Raw genomic sequence first — 23,782 nt, forward strand, 5'->3', positions numbered from 1 at the left:
TTGCTTACGAGCTCTGGTTGTTGTTGATGCTGTGGGGGTTAGCTAACAATTTACGAAACGCCAACTCCAGGCTAGGGTCCTCTGCTCGGCTTAAACGGCGGTCGGGGGATCTAGGTCTGACGCCCATGATGGCTAATCTAGTGGGCCGCGCTAGGTCCTGGTGATCCCAGGATTCTAGAGCGGATGCTTCTCTGTCCCGTGCAGGCCCCATCTTTCATATACAAATGAAAGTATACCCCAACGAGGAAATGTGGGCATAGGATCTTTATCGGAAGTTCCATGCTCAAAGGGCCCTGTGTATGTCTGGACCACCGTTGACAACTGTGTTCTGACATTTCTTTTTCTTTTCCCTGTTAGGGGAGGGATTGGGACAGTGGCCTGTCTGAAGTGTGGCTTGTTATGTCATTGTATACAGTTCAGGTGATAGCTGCTTAGCTTGCGTGCTAGTTTGTGGACTACTGTGTTAGCCAGTCAGCTGTTAGCTGCGCAGCTGTTTGCTGCGGCGTTAGCTCGCTGCGTTTACCAGGCTGGTATACGTTAGCTTGTTGCTATCAGCCGAACGGCTGTTAGCTTAATGCTACACTGTTGAACGTTTTCTGTGACTATAACATGCCTTAAACACTCTGACTACGACGTCATCTTTGACAAGAGGATGTTAGTCGAACCTACCGGGAGCCCGGCCGGCGAGGACTGCGTCAACATGGAGAACCGTAGCGGCTGGGTGGCGCAGCGACGCTGCCCTCGTCGTCAACACAGGAATGCTGTGTTTAAACGTCGGTGCCCCGTTAGCCAGATTGCAGTTCGCTTGGCCTGCGCTCACGGTAGGAAGGTCCCGACCGGACCTTAAACACTTCTTCTTCCTTCCCTTCTAAATGTTTTGTAATAACGATGTTTTCCAAAACGGGTGTTGCTGCAATACATTTAGGATACGACGCGTGTTGTGTGTGAATTGTCTTGTCACTGGTATAGCTTCTCTCTCCATACAAATCGGGTTGTTGTTTTACATGTGTAAAAATTATCTGGTTAGTTGTGTTGAGAACATCATGTGTGTTCAGGTACCGTGAACTCACAACTAAGGGGGTTAATTAACCTATAAAGCTATGCTTAGTGACATATGAGTGAAGAATGAATTCTTTTCTCAGCCTGTAATGACAATGAACAGTGTGTTCACATATTAACAGGGTTACCTGTTCAACTGGGCCGTATCAAGGGTAAGGTAGGGGCTTCCCCACCCTCCTCTCAGACATGTTGTTTACAATATATTGTGTCACTGTGTTTGTGGGGATACGATGTAACCCTTAGCTTAGTTGCTGGGGTTGTGCTAACCGCTTGAGAAACTATATTTTCCTAAAGAAAAGATTGTTTGGTCGCTTTTCGTGTGTGCTTAGCAAGGCCTGTGGCCGATACTAAGAGGATTCTGTATTCTCTCGTTATGAAAAACGGCGTTCCTCTGTAGCAAGAGTGTACTTGCCATTTTTTGTTGTGATAAAGGGTTGTGTGTGTCTTGTGATCTACAACTGGGTTAGGTTGGCCACAGAAGCACATGTGTAAGTCTGGTACCGGGGCTCTTAAAGGGGCCCTCTCTATTCTGTGTTTTTTCCTTAGTAAAAATCAGATAGCAGGTTAGCACATGAGCTGTGTGAAGCTGTTAGACACTTCATGTAGCTGACTATGTGTCATGCTCTTTTTTGTCATTACATCGTATCATGGGTGTGGGGTCGTAAAGGGGTGAACTGGTAATCCTTTCCTCCCCTTTTTGATTGGTCAGGGGTTAAAACCTCCTGTCCTTCAAGGTTCCTGTCACGTTGCTGTTCGGCACGTTACAGGGTAGAGGGGGGGGGGGGGGGTTCCTGGTCCCACGCCCTGGAAGATTGGGCGTGTGCACCGCAGAAATTCCCCCGCCATAGAGTACGTCACTGTGCGCGTCTCTGTTGCTAAGACTTCCGTGAGTTGTTCAGGTCCATGTGATGGATCTGTTTCAGGGAGTTGTCAGAGTTCCTCCTCACGAAGCTCCTCCTCGGGCCTTCTGTGAGTTAGGATTCTCCTTCCCTGTGAGGGAGCCTCCTCAGAGTTCAGAGCCTCCTCCTCAGATTGTCAAGGTGAGTAGAACTTCAAAAAGGGGTTCTGCTCTATTGTGTGTGTATTTTACATAGCTCAATGTTGCAATATATTCTTTTCAATCTATACAGCTCGCGTGGGAAGTCTCTCTGGGGATTTCAGTCTCCTCCCTATGGGAGGGCGGTGGGAAGTAAAGTTTCGTTGATACCGTAGGCCTGGGATAACCCTTTTTTGAAAACTGAAACACTTGTACTGCGGTATAGCCAGTGTATGCCCGCAGGTGTGTTTGAGTTTTTTCTTGAGGGGTTATAGGAACAACCACCGTCGGTACCAAGAGGGTGGTTGATTCCCTGGTGTGTTGGAGCAGTGTCAACTCCCGGGTTACCCGGTTGAGTGTGCCCCTGCACGTTCATGACGTCTGCCAATCATGTCAGCCTTCTCTGCCTCGACCCCTCTGGGTGGGTTTTTGCAACAACGCCAGCATACGCCCCTTCCGCCGGGGGGGCTGTTTTCAGCTGACTCCTTTGGCGCCTGTCTCGTCCGCAGTGCTCCAGGCTCAGGTTACAGCCTGTTGCCTGGTTTCCCCGGTGTGCTGCCTGCTTCCGTTGGTTAACCTTTTTTGTGTGCTTACGGCCATGCTGACTGCCTGTTCTGCAGGGTCAGTGTGCCAGGCGGTGTGCTATTGGGGGGAAAGGGCCCGCTCTTGGAGGGGCCTTATCCGAATACGCTGGCGATGTGGGGGGCGGTGTCACTAAGTGACCACCTGGTGGGGTCTTGATGCCTGGCGTCATTGACCTCTCCGGGCCCCCGTTTTCCAGGGGATCCAGTCCCTTCAGTGGGTCTGGGTCTTCCTTCGCGCTCCGCTGCTACGGCCTTGCCACAGGGTTGGGTTTGCTCTTGACCCCGTGATTTCTGGGGGCAGTAACGAGATTGTTCCTTCCGTTCGTTCCCGGGTGGCATGCGGGTTGTGCGTGTGTGTAGTCGTGGGGTCAAGCCACGGTCTGCTCACCCTGTGCGTTGAGTTGCTTGAGTGCCTCTTCGCACGATCGGATCCGTCGCCCTCCCGTGAACCTCCAATAGGGGGGGTATCCTCCATTAGGGAGGGTCGGGGGGGCTCGGTCCTCCCCGGTCTGATGGTTGTGGGGGGCCTCAGCGGGGTAAATTCGTCGGGCTATGGCTCCGCTCAGCCGCTGTTATGCAGACAGGTGCTGAGCAAGCCATAACGACATAGAAGCGAGATATATGCAGACAGGTGCTGAGCGCACCATAACTCATAGAACTGGGTTATATACATAACCCTTCGTTCAGTTTGTCAGGTACATGCAACACAGATTACAGTGTTTACATCTGTCTGCTTGAGAAAATACCATGTTCTGCAATACAAATTATTGAAGTGAGATGAACAGACTGAACTTTATTTTATTAGATAAAACATTTTGATAAAGTTTTACTTTGCAGTTGAAAAAAGGTAATAAATAAAATTTGATCCAAAAAAAATTTAATTATTTTTTTATCACAATACTCAGCGTATCGCGATATATTTAGTACCGCGATACTATCGTATCGTGACGCAAGTATCGCGATAGTATCGTATCGTGAGGTCTCTGGAGATTCCCACCCCTATAAACTATGCTACACTAAACTAAACCACACCACCGCTGGCTGTATTAGCTATACCTGGTTGCGGTCTCGTGCGTTGGCGTATCTGAACCTCTGTATGTAGTAGAAGACGAGCCAGGCCAGAGAGATGATCATCAGGACGATGAAGGAGATGGAGACAAACACCACCGATGTCCGGCTCACATACTTCTGCAGGTTCCTCGTTCCTATGGTGATCGTCATGGTTACCGTGATGTTCCGCTCCAGCAGGGAGACCACCTCGCGCCCCTTGGGCTCTGGGATCATAATGGCTACCACCTCGCCTGTGCCTGTGATGAAGACAAACATGTTGGGATCACTACACTTTATTACAAAGAACAATCCCAGGGGCACATTGCTGTCCTCTGTGTGCGAGTGTTCATGTTCAACGTTAAACTATTGTGCAACCATATACAATGTACTTAAGGAAAACTCCAACATTTTGGGAAATTCGCTTATTTGCCATCTACCCTGGAGTTAGACAAGAAGATGCATACCTTTTTCTTTTCTGTGCATGCAGTAGGAGTAGGAAGACGTTGGGAACTAGGCTAATGGAGGAACCTACTTCCAGTGACTGACGCTAAGCTAGGCTAACGGTGCACGTCTTCCTACTCCTACTGCATGCACAGAGAAGAAAAAGGTATGTATCTTAAGGGCTTGTGTCCACAGCGGACGTTTTTATGAGTCGTCAGCTCCTTTCCGTCATTCATTTCTGTCCTTTTAGCGCCGCGCCTCGCGTTTTAGCGCTCTCGGCGGCAGCGTTTTTGGGCGGAGCGCTCCCAGCACATAAAGTTGAAACTAGTTCAACTTTTGGAAACGAGCACCGCTCATCAAGGTAACTCTTTTCGACCGACCAATCAACATCGAGGAAGTGGCTGAGCCGCGGCAGTCGCGAGACTCAGGAAAACGCTCTGAGCTTCTTTTTTTTTGCTTTTCAAAGCGGTCCGCATTGAAAAAAACATCCGCTATGGACACAAGCCCTAACACTCCAACATTTTGGGAACCCTGGAGTTAGACAAGAAGATGCATACCTTTTTCTTCTCTGTGCATGCAGTAGGAGTAGGAAGACGTTGGGAACTAGGCTAATGGAGGAACCTACTTCCAGTGACTGACGCTAAGCTAGGCTAACGGTGCATGTCTTCCTACTCCTACTGCATGCACAGAGAAGAAAAAAGGTATGTTATCTTCTTGTCTAACTCCAGGGTAGATGGCAAATAAGCTAATTTCCCAAAATGTTGGAGTTTTCCTTTAAATAAATAACTAATAATAAATCAACAAGCATCAATTAATATACAAAGTACCCCCCCCCCCCCCACACACACAGTTATTAGACCAAAACACACAAACATCGTCAACATAGATACACACACTACTGTTCATTATTTTAGAGGTTAAAATGGTTCAATAGGCTGCAACATGCATTTGTCTATATTGTAGTTTTGTTGCAGCCTGTTAAAACCCCTCAACACACACACACATATATAAACTGGGGTGTAAAGGTACACGTATCCATACCGAACCGTTTCAGTACTGGACCTCAGGTTCAGTACGGCTGTGTACCGAACGAATACAGCGGTATGTTAACCCAGGGTATCTGCAGGTTTAGCCCAGTCAGATTTAAGGCTTTTTAATACTTTTTAATGCCACTCAGAATGAAATTTAATACCAATTTAACAATAACAAAATGGCAAAAATCACGCAATGACACCAATTAGTTTTAAGTTTGGGGACACATTGGTCCAAAGATGTTTATTAAAACATAAAGGAGTAACTGGATTGGATGAAACAAAGGGGTGACAAACATAAATATCTCTCAGTCTCTCTCCCTCTCTCATGTCAGAAGTCACCTCGCTGGCAGACTGCCGTCCCTCTCTCTCTCCTGTCTCTCTCTGTCTCTCTCTCATGTCAGAAGTCACCTCGCTGGCAGACTGCCGTCCCTCTCTCTCTCCTGTCTCTCTCTGTCTCTCTCTCATGTCAGAAGTCACCTCGCTGGCAGACTGCCGTCCCTCTCGCTCTCCTGTCTCTCTCTGTCTCTCTCTCATGTCAGAAGTCACCGACCTCGCTGGCAGACTGCCGTCCCTCTCTCTCTCTCTGTCCCTCTCTCTCTCTCTCTCTCATGTCAGAAGTCACCTCGCTGGCAGACTGCCGTCCCTCTCTCTCTCCTGTCTCTCTCTGTCCCTCTCTCTCTCATGTCAGAAGTCACCTCGCTGGCAGACTGCCGTCCCTCTCTCTCTCCTGTCCCTCTCTATCTCTCTCTCATGTCAGAAGTCACCTCGCTGGCAGACTGCCGTCCCTCTCTCTCTCCTGTCTCTCTGTCCCTCTCTCTCTCTCTCTCTCTCTCTCATGTCAGAAGTCACCTCGCTGGCAGACTGCCGTCCCTCTCTTTCTCCTGTCTCTCTCCGTCTCTCTCTCATGTCAGAAGTCACCTCACTGGCAGACTGCCGTCCCTCTCTCTCTCCTGTCTCTCTCTGTCCCTCTCTCTCTCCGTCTCTCTCTCATGTCAGAAGTCACCTCGCTGGCAGACTGCCGTCCCTCTCTCTCTCCTGTCTCTCTCTCATGTCAGAAGTCACCTCACTGGCAGACTGCTGTCCCTTTCTATGTCTCTCTCTTCAGGGGTTTTGCTGCCACTTCCTCCATTAGAACAGATTAGATTAGATTCAAATGTATCGTCATTAAAAAGCACTTAGTAGTTGTACAGTACAACGAAAAGAAGTTTGGCCTTCAACCAGAGTGCAACTGTAACAGTAAAGTGCAAAAGTAATATACAATGTACAGGTGATTAAACTGGGTATATATAGCATATATTCATTAGTACTACTATTGAGTAATAGTGCTAATCAGATGTACTGAGCTGTATTAGAGTAGTGTTAATTAATGTGTACAGTGATACAGGTATAAAGACACTAAGACACCCACCCACCCTCTCCTAATGTACAGTCTCCTCCCCATCATATGTATATATTTTCTGTTAGGATCTCTGGGTAACAGTACTGTATATTTGCATATCGTATGTCACAAATGTAACAGTACAATATATACCTGTATGTCATGTATGTCCCTATGTCATAAATGTCATGATGTCACGTACAGTATGTTCAGTTGTGTATGTCATAAATGTCGCTATGAATTGAAAATGGGGGACCCTGATGTAAACAAAACAAACGTCTTTCTCTGGTCTGCATCCCCAATGTTAATAAAGTTTTCATTCATTCAAGTCGTACTAGCCAGCAGCGTAACTAAGAGTAAGTAAGACTGCTGGCTAGTACGACTTGAATGAATGAAAACTTTATTAACAGATTGCAGAATGGGTACAATACAGTACGGCTCAATACACAATTGTTAAGGGGATGCAGACCAGAGAAAGACGTTTGTCTTGTTTACATCAGGGTCCCCCATTTTCAATTCATAGTGACATTTATGACATACACAACTACATGACATTTATGGCATAGGGAAATACATGACATACAGGTATATAGTACTGTACTGTTACATTTGTGACATATACGATATGCAAATATACAGTACTGTTACCCATAGATCCTAACATATATATATACATATGATGGGAGGAGACTGTACATTAGGAGGGGGTGGGTGGGAGGAAAAAATACATAGTGGGTGAAGCTCTCATCGAACATAAACACAAACGTGTCCTTGTTTACATCCGTGAATAGATTATTTTGGATGTAAGAGGCCAATGTGGAGCCGAATGTTATCCGGACTTCTGTTGGTGCAGATGCATAGTCCTACCTGAGATGGCTCAGCTGATGTGGAGGCTGCAGGGGCCGAAATAAATGCGAAATAGTAGTTTGCAGGCGGGTTTTTGCAGAGGTATCGGTACGCTTAGCGCTCAGCATGTGCGACTAGACTGCTTTTCTTTTTTTTGCAGCGAGCCTCGTAATGGTCTTTGACTGGGACCAACCATGACGCAAACAGTGGATTGTCGAGCCAGTTCTCGTTAAATTGGCACTTTCCCATATTAACCCTTTCTCTGCCACGCTAATGTACATCCTTATACCATCCTCTGCCAGCTCTATTTGTTTATGGAGAAGTTCCCCTTCTTTGCAGGGCTATAACTTTTTTTAATTGTATTGCTACATTGACATTACTATGGCCCATTCAACGTCAATTATCTATCGTTTAGGATGTAGCAACGTTCTACTTTTTCATTCACATATTCATACTAAAATACGGTCTAAAGTATAAATATGTTTTTATCGTTTTCTGCAGCATTCTGCAGAACGTGATTTATAGCCCTAAATGCATTATATTGATGATCAAATACAGTTTGATAGCGATCGACGCCAGATAAAAAATGTCAAAGGTACGTGCTTCTAGAAGTTACTATGAATGAATGAATGAAATGAATGAATGAATGAATGAATGAAAACTTTATTTAACAGATTGCAGAATGGGTACAATACAGTACGGCTCAATACATACAATTGTTAAGGGGATGCAGACCTGAGAAAGACGTTTGTCTTGTTTCCATCAGGGTCCCCCATTTTCAATTCATATAGACATTTATGACATACACAACATACATGACATTTATGGCATAGGGACATATAGGTATTTAGTACTGATACATTTGTGACATAGGCGGTATTCAAATATACAGTACTGTTACCCCTAGATCCTGACAGAGTATATACATATGATGGGGAGGGGACTGTACATTAGGAGGGGGTGGGTGGGTGGGAGGGGAATATACATACGGCGGGGAGGGAATATATACATGCGGTGGGGAGGAGACTGTCTATTAGGAGGTGGTGGGGGTTTTGGGCATCTACGGTGGCCAGTTTCGAATTGCAGCCTCCCGTAGGTGCTCTTTAAGGGCGGTTTTGAATGTGGGCAGGGATTCACATTCCTTTACAGCTTTGGGTAGGGCGTTCCACATTGTTGTGGCATAATTGCGAAACGTGTTTAGTCCCTTGTTTGAGTCGAATCTGGGTTTAACATGATTTGTTGAGCTTCCTCTGGTGTAGTGGTTGTGGTATTCACTGACCTTTGGGAAGTATTTTGACATGTACATGGGCACCCCGGTCGTATAGTGTATCTTGTAGACCAGGCCCATTGCAAGTTGCTGTACTCTGTCGTCTACTCTAAGCCATCCTAGGTTGGCAAAGTGGGCAGGGGTGAGGTGGGTTCTGGGGTTCAGGTCAAGTAGTAGTCTGACCAGTTTGTTTTGTGATGTTTGTAATTTTGTTTTAAGCGCCTTTGAGGTGCTTTGGTACCATGAGGTGCACGCATAGTCATAGTACCCTTGAATGAGTGCTCCTGCCAGAGTCCTCAGGGTATTCTTGTTTACCAGAGAGGAGATCCGGTACAAGAATCTAGTTCGTTGGTTGACTTTTTTTATTACATTGGATGCCATTTTGTCACAGGAAAGATTTGCCTCTAGGATGGAACCCAGGTAGGTAATTTCGTCTTTCCTTGTGACAATATTGTCACCCACTGTAACTGAGAAGCCGTCGGTCTTGCTGAGTTTGTTATTTGAACCGAAGAGAATGGACTCTGTTTTGCCCATGTGTAATGATAGTTTGTTATCAGCGAGCCATATGCAGATTTTGCCTAGTTCCGTGCTGAGGGTTTTTTCAACCTGCAATTTGTTCTTGTCAGAGACCAGCAGGGCTGAGTCGTCCGCAAACAGGAACAAGTTGCAGTCACAGGCTGACGACATGTCATTTGCATAAATTAGGAAGAGTAGCGGTCCTAGTATGCTTCCTTGTGGAACACCACAGCTCACTGTGAGGGGGGGGGATAGAGTACCGTTTACCTCTACCATCTGTTCTCTCCCCTCCAGGTAGGATTGCATCCAGCTCACTGATAGGCTATCAAAACCAATTGCTTTTAGCTTGTCCATTAGAATGGAGTGATTGACAGTGTCGAAGGCCTTTTGTAGGTCCAGCATGACCATGCCGCAGTATTTGCCAGCGTCCACCTCTTGTTTGATGTGGTCGTTCAAATAGAGGAGGCATGTGTCAGTGGAGTGGGACGTTCTGAAGCCAGATTGGAATTCGTAGATTAGGTTTTTTTCCGCCAGGTACTTTTCGACCTGTTCGTAGACTATTTTCTCCATGACTTTCGAGATGGAGGTAAGAATAGAAACAGGGCGGTAGTTGCCTGGGTCTAATTTGCTGCCCTTTTTGTGTAGAGGGGTCACTCTCGCAATTTTGAAGTCCTTGGGGACGTGCCCCTGTCTTATAGAGAGGTTTATTATGTGTGTGATGACTGGGGTGATGGCGGCTGCTGCGTCTCTGAGGAATTTGGAGGGGATGTTGTCATGGCCAGTGGCCTTGTTAGGTTGGAGGGCGCTCAATTTTTTGAGTACCTCATCGGTTGTTACCATTTCAAGTTTGAAGTCGTCTTTGTGGACCCCTAGGTTTTTGTAGTATGCTACTATGTGTTCTACCCCATAATGCCCTGAGTGGGAGGGTAGTTTGTTTACCAGTGTTGTGGCTATGTTTGTGAAGAAGATGTTTAAGTAATTGGCTACATCCAGCTTGTCTGTGATGAGCGTGTTGTCCGTCTTTATGTTTATGTTTGAGAATCTGGTTTTAAGTTTTTTACTGCAGCCTAGTTGATTATTGAGTAATTTCCAAAGTTCGCGGGGTTTGTTTTTGTTTTCCTCAGTTTTGTCGTTGATGAAATTTCTTTTTGCGGTTCTGATCATGGTGTTTACGTCATTTCTTAGTCTGTTTCTTTGGATTTTTAGTTCAACCACGTGGGCTTGGAGTTCACTGTTTGAGCTTTTGGAAAGCTTTGTCTGACTTTTATGAAGTTCAGAGCATTTTTTGTCTCTGGTTTTCATAACTTATCATCTGATGTTGACCGGATGGGGGGGGGGGGTCGTTTATAATTCCGTGGCCAACGTTAGATGATTCATGTAGTGTGGGTGATATGATCATCAGAGCAGTTTGTATCGAACACGGTAAAAATAAATGCTGAAACTTACCCCAGTCTCCTCGGGCCGTTGGGCGATGAGCGTGGAGCAAAAAGATTGCTATTATGGGATGTTGAAATATGCGATCCATCTCCAGGTTGTATAATAGTATATACGTCCAAATCATGTTGTTTATTGAGTTAGGGTGAGCAATCGATTATCCAGTGTGTCAAGATGGAGTCCCGGGAGCTATAGCGAGTGGTCGGACCGAATTTGGATGAGCACCAGTTTCAGTTTCCGGTTTGCTGTTTGGGCGATCCGCCACCAGATGGCGCTCTTGAACCGTTGGAGAGTTGAGAGATCAACAGTAGATCTCAAGTCTCCGCGGGAGAAATATGATTGCCATCACAGATTTTTGAAATATTGATCTCAATGACGTGTTACGGCATCATTGGCAGATTAAGCATGGCGAGCAATGACGTGTTACGGCGTCCTTGGCGATTAAAGGGTTAACGAGTGCAAATGCTAAACTAAACTAAACATAACGTTAGTGTTAGCGCTTCCGCTTCGCCTTGCTAACGTTAGCTAGACTCCGTTGCTGAAATAGTTCCCGGCCAACATAAGGACCCGTGTTGGATCTCCCGTTAACCGTTTTCCCCAGATTTCATAATAAATTAATAAAACATAAGATGACATGGCATTTTATCTTTCCTTTCTATGGCATTTTTAAGACCTGAAAGATGGATTTAAGACATTTTAAGACAAACTAAGGCCTTAATTATTGATAAACAAATTTAAGACTTTAAGAATTATTATTTTTTTGATCCACTTTTTCTCCCATTTTCTATATTTTCTCCCATCCCAATTTTCGTATCATCCAATTCAACCCTCCCCTGTCACGAACGCTGTTTCTTGCCTCCCACAAGCCGGCTGCAATGTGGACTAAGTCATACATAGCACAAGTCCCCTCCGGTACTTGAGGTAACAGCAGTCGCATCTTTTCACCTGCGCAGCTCGATCTCTCAGTGGCAAGGAGAAACGCGTGGGAGGCTCACGCTGCCCCCGACACTTCCTGATTCTACTGCGCAGGCGCACCAACCGACCTGTAGGAGTCGCTGTCCACAACGCCCGATCACCACCCATCAGTTTCCCACCCCCTAATACGGCCAATGTGTATTAGTATGAACGACCAGCTAAACTGAAAGCAATGTGGAGCGCTGGGCTCGAACAGGCAAGCCCAGCGTCTCTGTCATTCGTGGCGAGCGCCTTGCCCACTACGCCACGTAGCCGCCCCACTTTTTAAGGATCCGTGGACACCCTGTAACCACTAACGACGGCCCACCGGGGGCTGTTTTTTTTCACAATCTATAATTCATTCTTTTTTTATTATTAATTTCAATATAGAATATTCGTTGACAGCCCTACAAGTCAGGGTTTCCGTTAGCCGGTAATTACCGGTATTTGACCGGCAAAATCTGTTGAAGTCCGAATATTTAAATCTCTCCGGTCATAATGTCCGGTGAAAATAATTCCCTCTAAGCACAATTTGATTATTTGAATTGAATTAAAATAGGCTACAATTAAATAGCCTATGCGATGAACGAAACAATCATTACATTTGTTTCATTGATACTTCACCAAGCAGGTCTAATAATGACAACGATGTTGTCAGCGGGAGCTTGGTGCTGGATTTGCGAGAGCATGCAACTGTAGAGCCGCAGAACCCAGAGCTGTGCCCGCACAGTGCAGTACTCCAATTCAGCCATTGGCAATTCAGCTGTTGGGTGGGGGGCGCTGCTGAGCGGTCCCCAGACCGGACCTGAAAACACAGCTGGCTCTGCGGCTCTGCAGCTGCATGCTCTCGCAAATCCAGCACTGAAGTCGTTGGGAGGTGGATAGTCATCACGCAAACCCACGATAATGTTGCCGTCTCTCTGCCAAATTTCTCAGTTCTTCACTTGATATAATTAATACAAATGTGCAATATAACGGAATTCGTTAGCTCATAAAAATGTGATTATAACAGACTGCTGTTTATTAATGTCGGGCAGACTGCCCACCGACACCTCAAGTCGGCAGCAGCACGAAGTCTCGAGGGACTTATTTTATTTGGAATATATTAATGACTGTATATACACAAAAGTAGCCTAGTTTTAAGTTAAAATATTATAAATGCAGGGGCGCCCCAGTGGCGAACCACATAGCGCGCTCAGCCGCGACACGGGCGACCCGGGTTTGATTCCCGAACCCGTCGTTATTTCCCGAATGTCTTCCCCCCACTCTGTCTCCCATTCCTCCTCTGTCTCTCCCTACTGGACTGCCCAGTAGAAATAAAGCGATAAAACGCCAAAAAATAAAAAAATCTAAAATCTAAAATATTATAAATGCCTTGAGGATGTCATTCTTTATATAGCCTGCCTATCAATTGTTTTTAAGCTCAATAAACTCTGACCGGAATTGATCCCATTTGTCTGGTAGATTGAAATCTACCAGACACTGAGACCGGCAACAATTTTTTCTAACGGAAACCTTGCTACAAGTACAATTAGTTACTGCACACTAGGGCTGGGCGATATGGCCAAAAACGTTATCGCGATAAAATTATAAAATTATTTTCATATAACTCGATATCGATAATTATCGTCGATATAATGTCTGTCAAGTAGGCTTGGGCGGTATGACGGTATTACGGTATACCGGGGTATTTAGAGATACCGACGGTATTGAAAATCAATACCGTCAAAATCACAGTTGGGGTTCAGTTTCTATTTACACTGTAACAGAGTTTCGACTGGGACTGCATTGGTTGTAGTGCACACACACAGCACGGCCAGCAGAGGGCAGGGGAGGCGGTCCGTATTTCCCGCACAGAGCTGAGCTGAGCAAGATGGCGGCAGCATTGGCTATTGTGAGTCACGTGAGGAGAACACAGAGGTGCGTCACACTAACCTGTATGCATTTCCTCTATCTCTGAGCAAACTGCTAAAGCAATAATAATACGTTACCATTGAACGATGAAGCGTCGAAGTTAACCACCGTCACTCCAGCCCACGATGAGCTCCCTGACCACAGATGGCTAACGTTTTGTCAAACAAGAGCTAAACTTGCACACACTTGTTGCATTTAGACAATTAAAGGACTGGAGTCTGTTCGGATTTAAGCAAAACCCTCGCCGCCACGAGTCGCCAGTGACTTCATCCAGCACAACGAGACTACAAGAGACGGAGGCACTTCTTTGGGAATGTAATATAAAACGGGGTGAGTGAGTGTTGACATTTTTTAATCCTAATGCAACTGGCTCACGTTGATACGATGGTGCCGGGCTGCCGGCTAACTAGCTACCGTTAGCTCACGTCGATACCTGGATGGTGCCGGCAGGCGGCAGTGGGCTACCTTCTGTGATTTGCTTACTTCGAGGTTGAAGAAAGTGCACTTTCAGGTTGAAAGAACGGCCCTAATCTCAACGTGTTTCAATATAAGCAAGCGTTATTATGTATGGTGATAATAACGAGTATATTGTTAGCTCCGCCGCACCCCCCCCCACCCCGCTGATGAAAATGAAAGTCATACAGTCATACCGTATATCGGGGTATTAGGTCATCAAGGTATGACGGTATGAAAAAAATGTCAAGTTTAATTAACTTCTTATGCCCGGCGCCGATGGACGGGCTATTAATAAGCTTGTTTTGCTGCTGCGAATGTCTCGAGTTGATGTCGTCATCAGTCCGCGCACGTTAGCAGTTAGCATGACAGTGTACTAAATATGACCCTAAAATACTCTGTTTCGCCCCAATACATTGCAACGACGTCCACCGCATACCCCACACTACTCTAACCGTTACCATCAGAATTCACACCACACACCCACTCGGCACGTAAACTATAAAATAGCGCCGTGCAAGCTAATTATCCTAGCCAGCCTAGTTTCCAAGCGGTGTATCCCATGACAATGTACTAAATATGACCCTAAAATACTCCGTTTCGCCCCAATACATTGCAACGACGTCCACCGCATACCCCACACTACTCTAACCGTTACCCTCAGAATTCACGGCACACACCCACTCGGCACGTAAACTATAAAATAGCGCCGTGCAAGTTAATTATCCTAGCCAGCCTTGTTTACTACTTGAGTCCTACGTCTCCTTCCGCTGTCGGCCATCTCCTTCACTGATTGGTTGTTAGTGCGTGTGCTCATATCCAAGCTTGGAAAATCAATATATCGAAACTTTGCGACCACATTTCATGTTTATTTCGAGGAAATAATTTATCACGATAGTTATCGTTATCGTTTTATCGCCCAGCCCTACTGCACACTACATCACCCCTGAGTGGAATATGGAAAGCCAAACTTTCCCCCACTGAACCAGAATCCCGTACCGAACCGTGACTTCAAAACCAAGGTACGTACCGTACCGTGGTTTTTGTGTACCGTTACACCCATAAAGCTATCGTTCTTTTAGTCAAGACACTATTTACAACAAACATGAATAAACGTCAAGAGCCTGCTACACACACACCGAATGAAAGAGATCATTGCATTTATATAGCTCTTTTCTAGACACTCAAATCGCTTTACAATGTAGGGTAGAAATGGCCTCCTTCACCACCACTGTGTAGCACCAGCCTTGGGCTACGGAGTCTCACACATCTGTAGTACTACTCATCTTGTGAGGCCATTCCATTGATTTACATTCATGCCCTAACCTTTGACCCTAACTAACCTTTAACCCTGACCACTGCATATCCAACCGTAGCTCTCACCTTGACCTCAAGAACAAGCCGTTTACCATGAGAGGACCAGCAACAATATACTGTCTACATGCCATAGCTGGGAAGGATGTTCATCCCTTTATTTTTTATATGTCTGAAGTGGGAAATGTTAATGTTAGGGTTAAGATATGGGATGGGTTTATAAACAACTTTTTAAGTGTACAAAAAAATGGGCCATGAAACAACTCTGGACGTTGCAAGAGGAATACTAACTTAAAACTACAACACACACACCATCTTCTGTGGGGTCTCAAGAGTCCTCTGGTAGGAACATTAGCTCATTTCTGGAACGAGACCATGGAACATCTGAGCTAGCAGGAATGTAACTCTGAGGCAGTGGTCCTCCGTAGGGAGAGGGCTGGATACGGGAGGGGAGGAGAGGAGAGGATAGGAGAGAAGAGGAGAGGATAGGAGAGAGGAGGAAATGAGGGGAGAGAGGCGGAGGAGAGGGGAGGAGCAGAGGAGAGAGGAGGGGGAAGAGAAGAGGAAGAGAGGAGAGAAGGGGAGAAGAGAGGAGGGGAGGAAAGAATAGAAGAGGATGGGAGATGGCTTGTGTTGAGGTTATTTATAAAAGTCTTTGGTAACTTGTAGAAGATAACAAAAAGGCAGCCTTTGGTCGAGAAGAAAGTCGTCATATGATGTTTAATAATCATGATTTCAGTATCAAATCAAAATAACGGTAATGTTATTTTTGTTCTAATCGAGCAGCCCCTAGAGGGATGGTGTCTCTAACTGCCAGGTCACACTAAGTTTATAGCTGGCCTACTTTATCCCTCTCTCTCTCTCTCCATCACACACAAACACAGGTTGCATGTTGCTCCTGCATTGAGCGACCTAACCAAACAAACTCAGGGTAGTGCTCAAGTAATTGTTTAGGTAAATCATTTTTAGAACACATCTTAACCATTTCACTACCACATAACAATGTACAGCAATATACCCGATGCTTAATGCGCCGCATCGTCAGTCAAAAACAGTCAGTGACCATTTGTAATAATTACTTTACCTCCACTCTGTCTGCAGCAGGTCTCTCCGGAGTCTCCGCTCATGGAACGGCGTGTCCGTAACAATACTAGTCTATGAACGCTGCGCAGCGTTTTAGATAAAGCTAGCTTTCAACGCAGTGTTTTTTCGTGGTACGCCCTCACGCTCCACAGCTGACCACGGTGGTCTTCCTGCAACAACTCACACCTCGCAGGATTTCTGTTTCAGTGGCACAAACGAGCACCGTTGGTGATAAAGAAAACCGAGCAGCTCGAGTAATCACTTTCTCACGACCCCATCCCTACTCAAGCACAGCCATTCCAACAGTAATGACATCATACCAGAGTGCGGCATGGTGATGGTGTCGTTGGCGTTACTGGAGCCGACATTGAATATGACGATGGCAGAGGCGTTCTGGCTGGCCGCGTGGCGGATCTTATCCTTGCAGGTGCAGTTCCCCCGGGCGATGAGAGCGATCCAAGCCGTGGTCTGACCCGGCACGGAGAACCGGGTGTTGGGGTCGCAGGCCTGCCTGAGGAGCAGAGACAAAACATGTCAACGAACTCACCATGCCATGATCTAAGTACTAGAGACCGTTGGGTTTACTTTGGTACTGTGGAACCCTTTGCTGTAGTCTAATGCATCACTCCTGGGTAGGGTTGGGTACCGTTCACATTTGAACCGATACAGGTAATCTGGCGTTGTGGACAGCGTTGTGGACAGCGTTGTGGACAGCGACACCTACAGGTCAGGTCTGGGCGCCTGCTCAGCGAAAGGCAGGAAGTGGTGAAGGCAGCGTGACCTCCCACGCATTACACTTCACCAATGAGAGTCCTCGCTGCCAGGTGAAAAGAGAGCCGCTGGCTGTCTCCGCATGTGTCGGAGGAAGCATGTGGTAGACTTCAGGGTTCCCTTGTACCGACCAGTAGGGGGAACATGCGCACAACAACCAGGTAGGGGAGGGGGGGAATTGGCATAACGACTAAATTGGGATGGGAGGAAAAGCATAGAAAATCAGGCGGAGAAAAAGAGGATTAAAAAAATATATAATATTGCAGCAAGCGTCGTCTGCATCTAGCTTTGTAAAGTGTAACCACACTTGCGACCGTTTTCAGCTTGCCATTGCCCCGACTGCTTTGTTGTTGAATCAAGTCAAATGCTAGGTAAGCGTGTATTGTGCACGTGAACGTTGACGTGAACGTGAGGCACACTTCATAGGTTTCGTTTTGCTGTAAACGAAACGTTGACGTCATCGGACATCATTACCGAAATGTGGCACGTGAATTGGTACTCGGTAGTACCGACGTGATTCGGTCGATACTAGGGATGCCCCGATCACGTTTTTTGCCACCGATACCGATCACCGATCGCCGTGAGCCATATCGGCCGATACCGATACCGATCGTTTTTGATTAAAAGAAATTAAAATTTATTTTATATAATTTTTTTTTTTTTTTTTATATAAAATATATATATATTATAATTAGACTTGTACTTGTATTATCTGCGAGACATCGCCACCACGCAACAAGCTCCACTGTCTGTGTGTACTCTAGTAGCCTCCAGCTACAGCCAGGATTCTCCGGAGATGCAGCTGGACCTATACTCGAGTAGCCTCGAGTTACAGCCAGGATTCTCCGGCGCTGCACCTGGACCCTATTGGTATAACGTTACTTAACTGTGCTCAGCAAGCCCTCAGCTCGAATACGCATCGAATCAGTGTTATAAGACATTGATATCAGGAGCTATCTGTAGCTACTGCTAGCCGGATATATAACGTTAATACAACGCCTCAGTGAATTATTTAGTTCAATGGGACATTTCGTTTTTAACAGTGAACTAACTTGCGCTAACGTGAGCTAACAGCTAACAGGTATCATACCTACCTACTATACTTGCTAGAGCCGGCGTTTGTTGATGTCAGGAGCTATCGGTAGCTGGCCGGCTAGATACTGTTCGGTTAGACAATGCCTCATCATGTATTAAACTAAAAGTGAATAGTTGACTGGGTCATTTTGTAACGGTAAAGCTAACGTTAGCTCAGGGAGACGCCGACATGACACGCCGTCCTCCCGTGTCTCACTAGACTAGACCCGTGTTTACATGCGTGCGGGAGGGGCTGGACTCGAGAGCAGACGCCGCACCACCGGTGTCTGAGACAGAACTCAGCGACAGCGAGTGATCGGGTTTGATGATCGGTGAAAATAAAACATTATCACCGATCACCGATCGCATATTTATACTGAATATCGGCCGATAACGATCGGTGGCCGATCGATCGGGGCATCCCTAGTCGATACCCTTAAAAGTACCGGATTCGGTACCCATCCCTACTCCTGGGGTGTGTATGGAGTACCTTTATAACAGACCTTCGCCTATTTCCATTTATTGTCATACAACACTAACATAAGGAATACTAAGTTCAGTCATCATTAGTAATTCATGCACACTGCATTTAAATCCAAAACCGAGTGGGACCTTTTTAGTCCATCGTTTATGTCTGCTGTTTGGGCGCATTACACATTTAGTACAATAGAGATGGATTCTGAGAATTGTGCTACGCTGGTGTAACGCCATGGGCCAGTTTGCATGGCCTCTGTCTGTTACCAGCACAAGGAGAGATACGGGAAGGCAAAAGAAACTCCTTCGCCTCAACATATTTACACAAAACCTCTGCATTTAGATTTCGAAAAGGGCAAAATCCATAATCAAATCCTTAACATTGGTATTTATAGCAAACTATATGCAGACCAATGGAGTCATGTTTGTTGTTTCAGTGTATTCATTATCTAAAGATGGTAAGTTAGAGTGTTGTGTTCACACAGTTAAAGACAGTAGAGGTTGAGTAGATCATTATTTAAAGATAGTAAGTTTGAGTGTTGTGTTCATTCATCGTTAAAGACAGTAGAGGTTGAGTACTTTATTATCTAAAGATGGTGTGTCTGACTCTTACCACAAAACCTGCACGTATTACGTAGGCCTATATCATGACTAGTGTGATGCTCGATATATCGGCCGCCAATATAATATCGGCCGATATGGCCGTTTTTTTACACATCGGTATCGGTCCGATATCAAGATAGGGCCGATATTAAAAAAAAATTAAATAAATTCTTTTACATGTTTTGGCCTTAAATAGTTTCAAAATATCAGTAATTTCTGAAAATAAGTTACAAAAGTAAAAAAAAGGCGTTTTGGAAAATAGCTCTTTATTTGATTATCATAAAAAAGTGTTTTCTATACAGAGATATCGACATCGGTAAATATCGGTATCGGCCAGAAGAGCAATATTAATATCGGTTATCGGTATCGGCCACAATTTTCACATCGGTGCATCACTAATCATGACAGTTAGGGTACCGTGTGTACAGGCCTATTATCATGACAGTTAGGGTACCGTGTGGACAGGCCTATATCATGACAGTTAGGGTACCGTGCGGACAGGCCTATATCATGACAGTTAGGGTACCGTGTGGACAGGCCTATATCATGACAGTTAGAGTACCGTGCGGACAGGCCTATATCATGACAGTTAGGGTACCGTGTGTACAGGCCTATATCATGACAGTTAGGGTACCGTGTGTACAGGCCTATATCATGACAGTTAGGGTACCGTGTGTTAGGGATGGGTACCGAATTCGGTACTTTTGAGGTACCGAACCGAAACACGTCGGTACTACCGAGTATCGAATCAAGTGAGAAACCGAAAAAAATAAAAAAAATAAAAAATAAAAAATAAACGTTATTAATTTTTTTTTTTTTTTTTTTACTTTTTTCTTTTCATGTCAACGTTCACACGCACAATATATGCTTACCTAGGATTTGACTTGATTCAACAACAAAGCAGTCGGAGCAATGACAAGCCGAAAACTGTCGAAATTGTAGTTATTTGAAGTTTGGATTTTTTTTTTACGACTGAGGTAGGTAAATTAAATTTCTTGAGACTAAAGTACCGAAAAAAGGTACCGTTGGGTACCGGTATCGATTCACAGGTACCGGTAGCGGTATCGGTTCAAATGTGAAAGGTACCCATCCCTACCGTGTGTACAGGCCTATATCATGACAGTTAGGGTACCGTGTGTACAGGCCTATAATTGACAGTTAGGGTACCTTGTGTACAGGCCTATATCATGACAGTTAGGGTACCGTGTGTACAGGCCTATATCATGACAGTTAGGGTACCGTGTGGACAGGCCTATATCATGACAGTTAAGAGTACCGTGTGTACAGGCCTATATCATGACAGTTAGGGTACCGTGTGTACAGGCCTATATCATGACAGTTAGGATACCGTGTGGACAGGCCTATATCATGACAGTTAAGGGGTCCCCACACGGCGAGCGATTTTAGCCAGGCGACCGATTTTTTTAGCGAGGCGACCGACGGAATTGTATTGCCTCCATTGTTATGAATGGGAGAACACACACGGCAGGAGATTTTGAAGCAACGGTCGCGCAGCTATTTCTGTCGCCTGGCTAAAAATCGCCTTGATCCTATTTTTTGAGGCGACACTGAAAGGACAATGAGGAAATAACATGACTTCTACTGGTGTATCATTTGTACACCATTAATGTATCAATACATTCATTGATCAATAACCTACATATTATTACCATGCTACTTATGTTAATTATTATTAACAGGAACAATCAAAATAAATAACGTTAGTTGGAGAACTTAAGGTTTAGTGGCCGCTTGTCATTAACTAACTGACAATGCGCCACGATGCACCTACTAGATGTTTTTGTACTCGGGTAACAAAATAAGTTGTGGATGTTGACAGAGTTTAATGTCCAGGCTGCAGCTGATGTGGTTTATACGGTTTATTGTCCAAAGAAATGATGGTTGAGAACAGAACAGCGTCTTCAGTGAAAAAACATTCTCTCAGCTGCATAATAATACTTGTCCAATCGGTGCCTAGTGAACGTATTGTAGCCATCAGTCATGCAGTAATGTCAGGAAGAATGAGGAGAGGTTGTATTCGTATATGGTGGTTTAATTCCAGCTCAATATGGGTTTTACAGGTTAATATTCCCTTGTAACGCGCAACACAGCTACCTGCTAGTGCTAGTGAAGAGCTGCTAATATGCTCACTTCACAACAACATGACGTGCGGTCCCGGCGGTCCGTCCTCCTATATCTCCCGGGGGGAAACAAGTAACCACACCCCCAGCTAGACAGAGCGACGGTCGCCTCTGGTGTGGGGGGACAAGCGATTGTCGTTGAGCAACAGGCGATCGCATCGCCAGGCGACGTCTGTCGCCCGCCGTGTGCAGACCACTTTAGGGTACCGTGTGTACAGGCCTATATCATGACAGTTAGGGTACCGTGTGGACAGGCCTATATCATGACAGTTAGGGTACCGTGTATAGTGTACCGTTTACTTTTAATCTCATAGTATATATTCAAATTCTAATTCTTTATTGCCCATATTTATTGTAACGTATAATTTTTTTTCTTTTTTCTTCTTCTTTTTTTTTTAAAGCTGCACATTTGATTACACCGTTTATTTTTCTCATATTCAGAGTTAATTATATTGTTTACACTTTATTGTTTTTAAATATATATATACCGGTATATACAGATCTAATTGTATTGCCTATATATTTATGTCTTTCTACTATTACTAGGGGTGGGACGATACATCGATCCAGATCGATACATCGATGTAATTATCAACAATCGAATCGGATCGATGCGATGTAATAAGATCGATTCATATCGATACTCTTATTTTGAAAATCCTGTGGCGAGTCTCATATCCGCCCAAGAACAACAGCAGTAGCTCCGTGTGTGTAGATGTTACAGCATAGCATTCTCCCTTTCTGTGTGTGTGTGTGCGCGCGTCTTTGGAAAGACCAGATGAGGTCAGAGGAGTTTGATGTTTAAATGTGGCCGATCGATCGGGGCATCCCTAGTCGATACCCTTAAAAGTACCGGATTCGGTACCCATCCCTACTCCTGGGGTGTGTATGGAGTACCTTTATAACAGACCTTCGCCTATTTCCATTTATTGTCATACAACACTAACATAAGGAATACTAAGTTCAGTCATCATTAGTAATTCATGCACACTGCATTTAAATCCAAAACCGAGTGGGACCTTTTTAGTCCATCGTTTATGTCTGCTGTTTGGGCGCATTACACATTTAGTACAATAGAGATGGATTCTGAGAATTGTGCTACGCTGGTGTAACGCCATGGGCCAGTTTGCATGGCCTCTGTCTGTTACCAGCACAAGGAGAGATACGGGAAGGCAAAAGAAACTCCTTCGCCTCAACATATTTACACAAAACGGTAAATATCGGTATCGGCCAGAAGAGCAATATTAATATCGGTTATCGGTATCGGCCACAATTTTCACATCGGTGCATCACTAATCATGACAGTTAGGGTACCGTGTGTACAGGCCTATATCATGACAGTTAGGGTACCGTGTGTACAGGCCTATAATTGACAGTTAGGGTACCTTGTGTACAGGCCTATATCATGACAGTTAGGGTACCGTGTGTACAGGCCTATATCATGACAGTTAGGGTACCGTGTGGACAGGCCTATATCATGACAGTTAAGAGTACCGTGTGTACAGGCCTATATCATGACAGTTAGGGTACCGTGTGTACAGGCCTATAATTGACAGTTAGGGTACCTTGTGTACAGGCCTATATCATGACAGTTAGGGTACCGTGTGTACAGGCCTATATCATGACAGTTAGGGTACCGTGTGGACAGGCCTATATCATGACAGTTAAGAGTACCGTGTGTACAGGCCTATATCATGACAGTTAGGGTACCGTGTGTACAGGCCTATATCATGACAGTTAGGGTACCGTGTGGACAGGCCTATATCATGACAGTTAAGGGGTCCCCACACGGCGAGCGATTTTAGCCAGGCGACCGATTTTTTTAGCGAGGCGACCGACGGAATTGTATTGCCTCCATTGTTATGAATGGGAGAACACACACGGCAGGAGATTTTGAAGCAACGGTCGCGCAGCTATTTCTGTCGCCTGGCTAAAAATCGCCTTGATCCTATTTTTTGAGGCGACACTGAAAGGACAATGAGGAAATAACATGACTTCTACTGGTGTATCATTTGTACACCATTAATGTATCAATACATTCATTGATCAATAACCTACATATTATTACCATGCTACTTATGTTAATTATTATTAACAGGAACAATCAAAATAAATAACGTTAGTTGGAGAACTTAAGGTTTAGTGGCCGCTTGTCATTAACTAACTGACAATGCGCCACGATGCACCTACTAGATGTTTTTGTACTCGGGTAACAAAATAAGTTGTGGATGTTGACAGAGTTTAATGTCCAGGCTGCAGCTGATGTGGTTTATACGGTTTATTGTCCAAAGAAATGATGGTTGAGAACAGAACAGCGTCTTCAGTGAAAAAACATTCTCTCAGCTGCATAATAATA

At 45.1% G+C, this 23,782-nt stretch overlaps 1 protein-coding gene across 1 annotated transcript in view; it reads right to left on the reverse strand.

Moving 5' to 3' along the window:
* Positions 1-23,782, reverse strand: part of LOC311235289 (RING finger protein 150-like) — a 49,544-nt gene that overhangs the window by 20,885 nt on the left and 4,877 nt on the right. The window contains exons 2-3 of the mRNA XM_084322710.1: positions 16,684-16,874; positions 3,736-3,986 (exon numbers count right to left, since the gene is read on the reverse strand). Of these exons, the coding sequence (XP_084178836.1) occupies positions 3,736-3,986; positions 16,684-16,874 (442 nt within the window). The remainder of the gene's footprint in view (positions 1-3,735; positions 3,987-16,683; positions 16,875-23,782) is intronic.

Source organism: Notolepis coatsorum, assembly GCF_963971535.1.
Source record: "Notolepis coatsorum genome assembly, chromosome: 1".
Taxonomy (NCBI): domain Eukaryota; kingdom Metazoa; phylum Chordata; class Actinopteri; order Aulopiformes; family Paralepididae; genus Notolepis; species Notolepis coatsorum.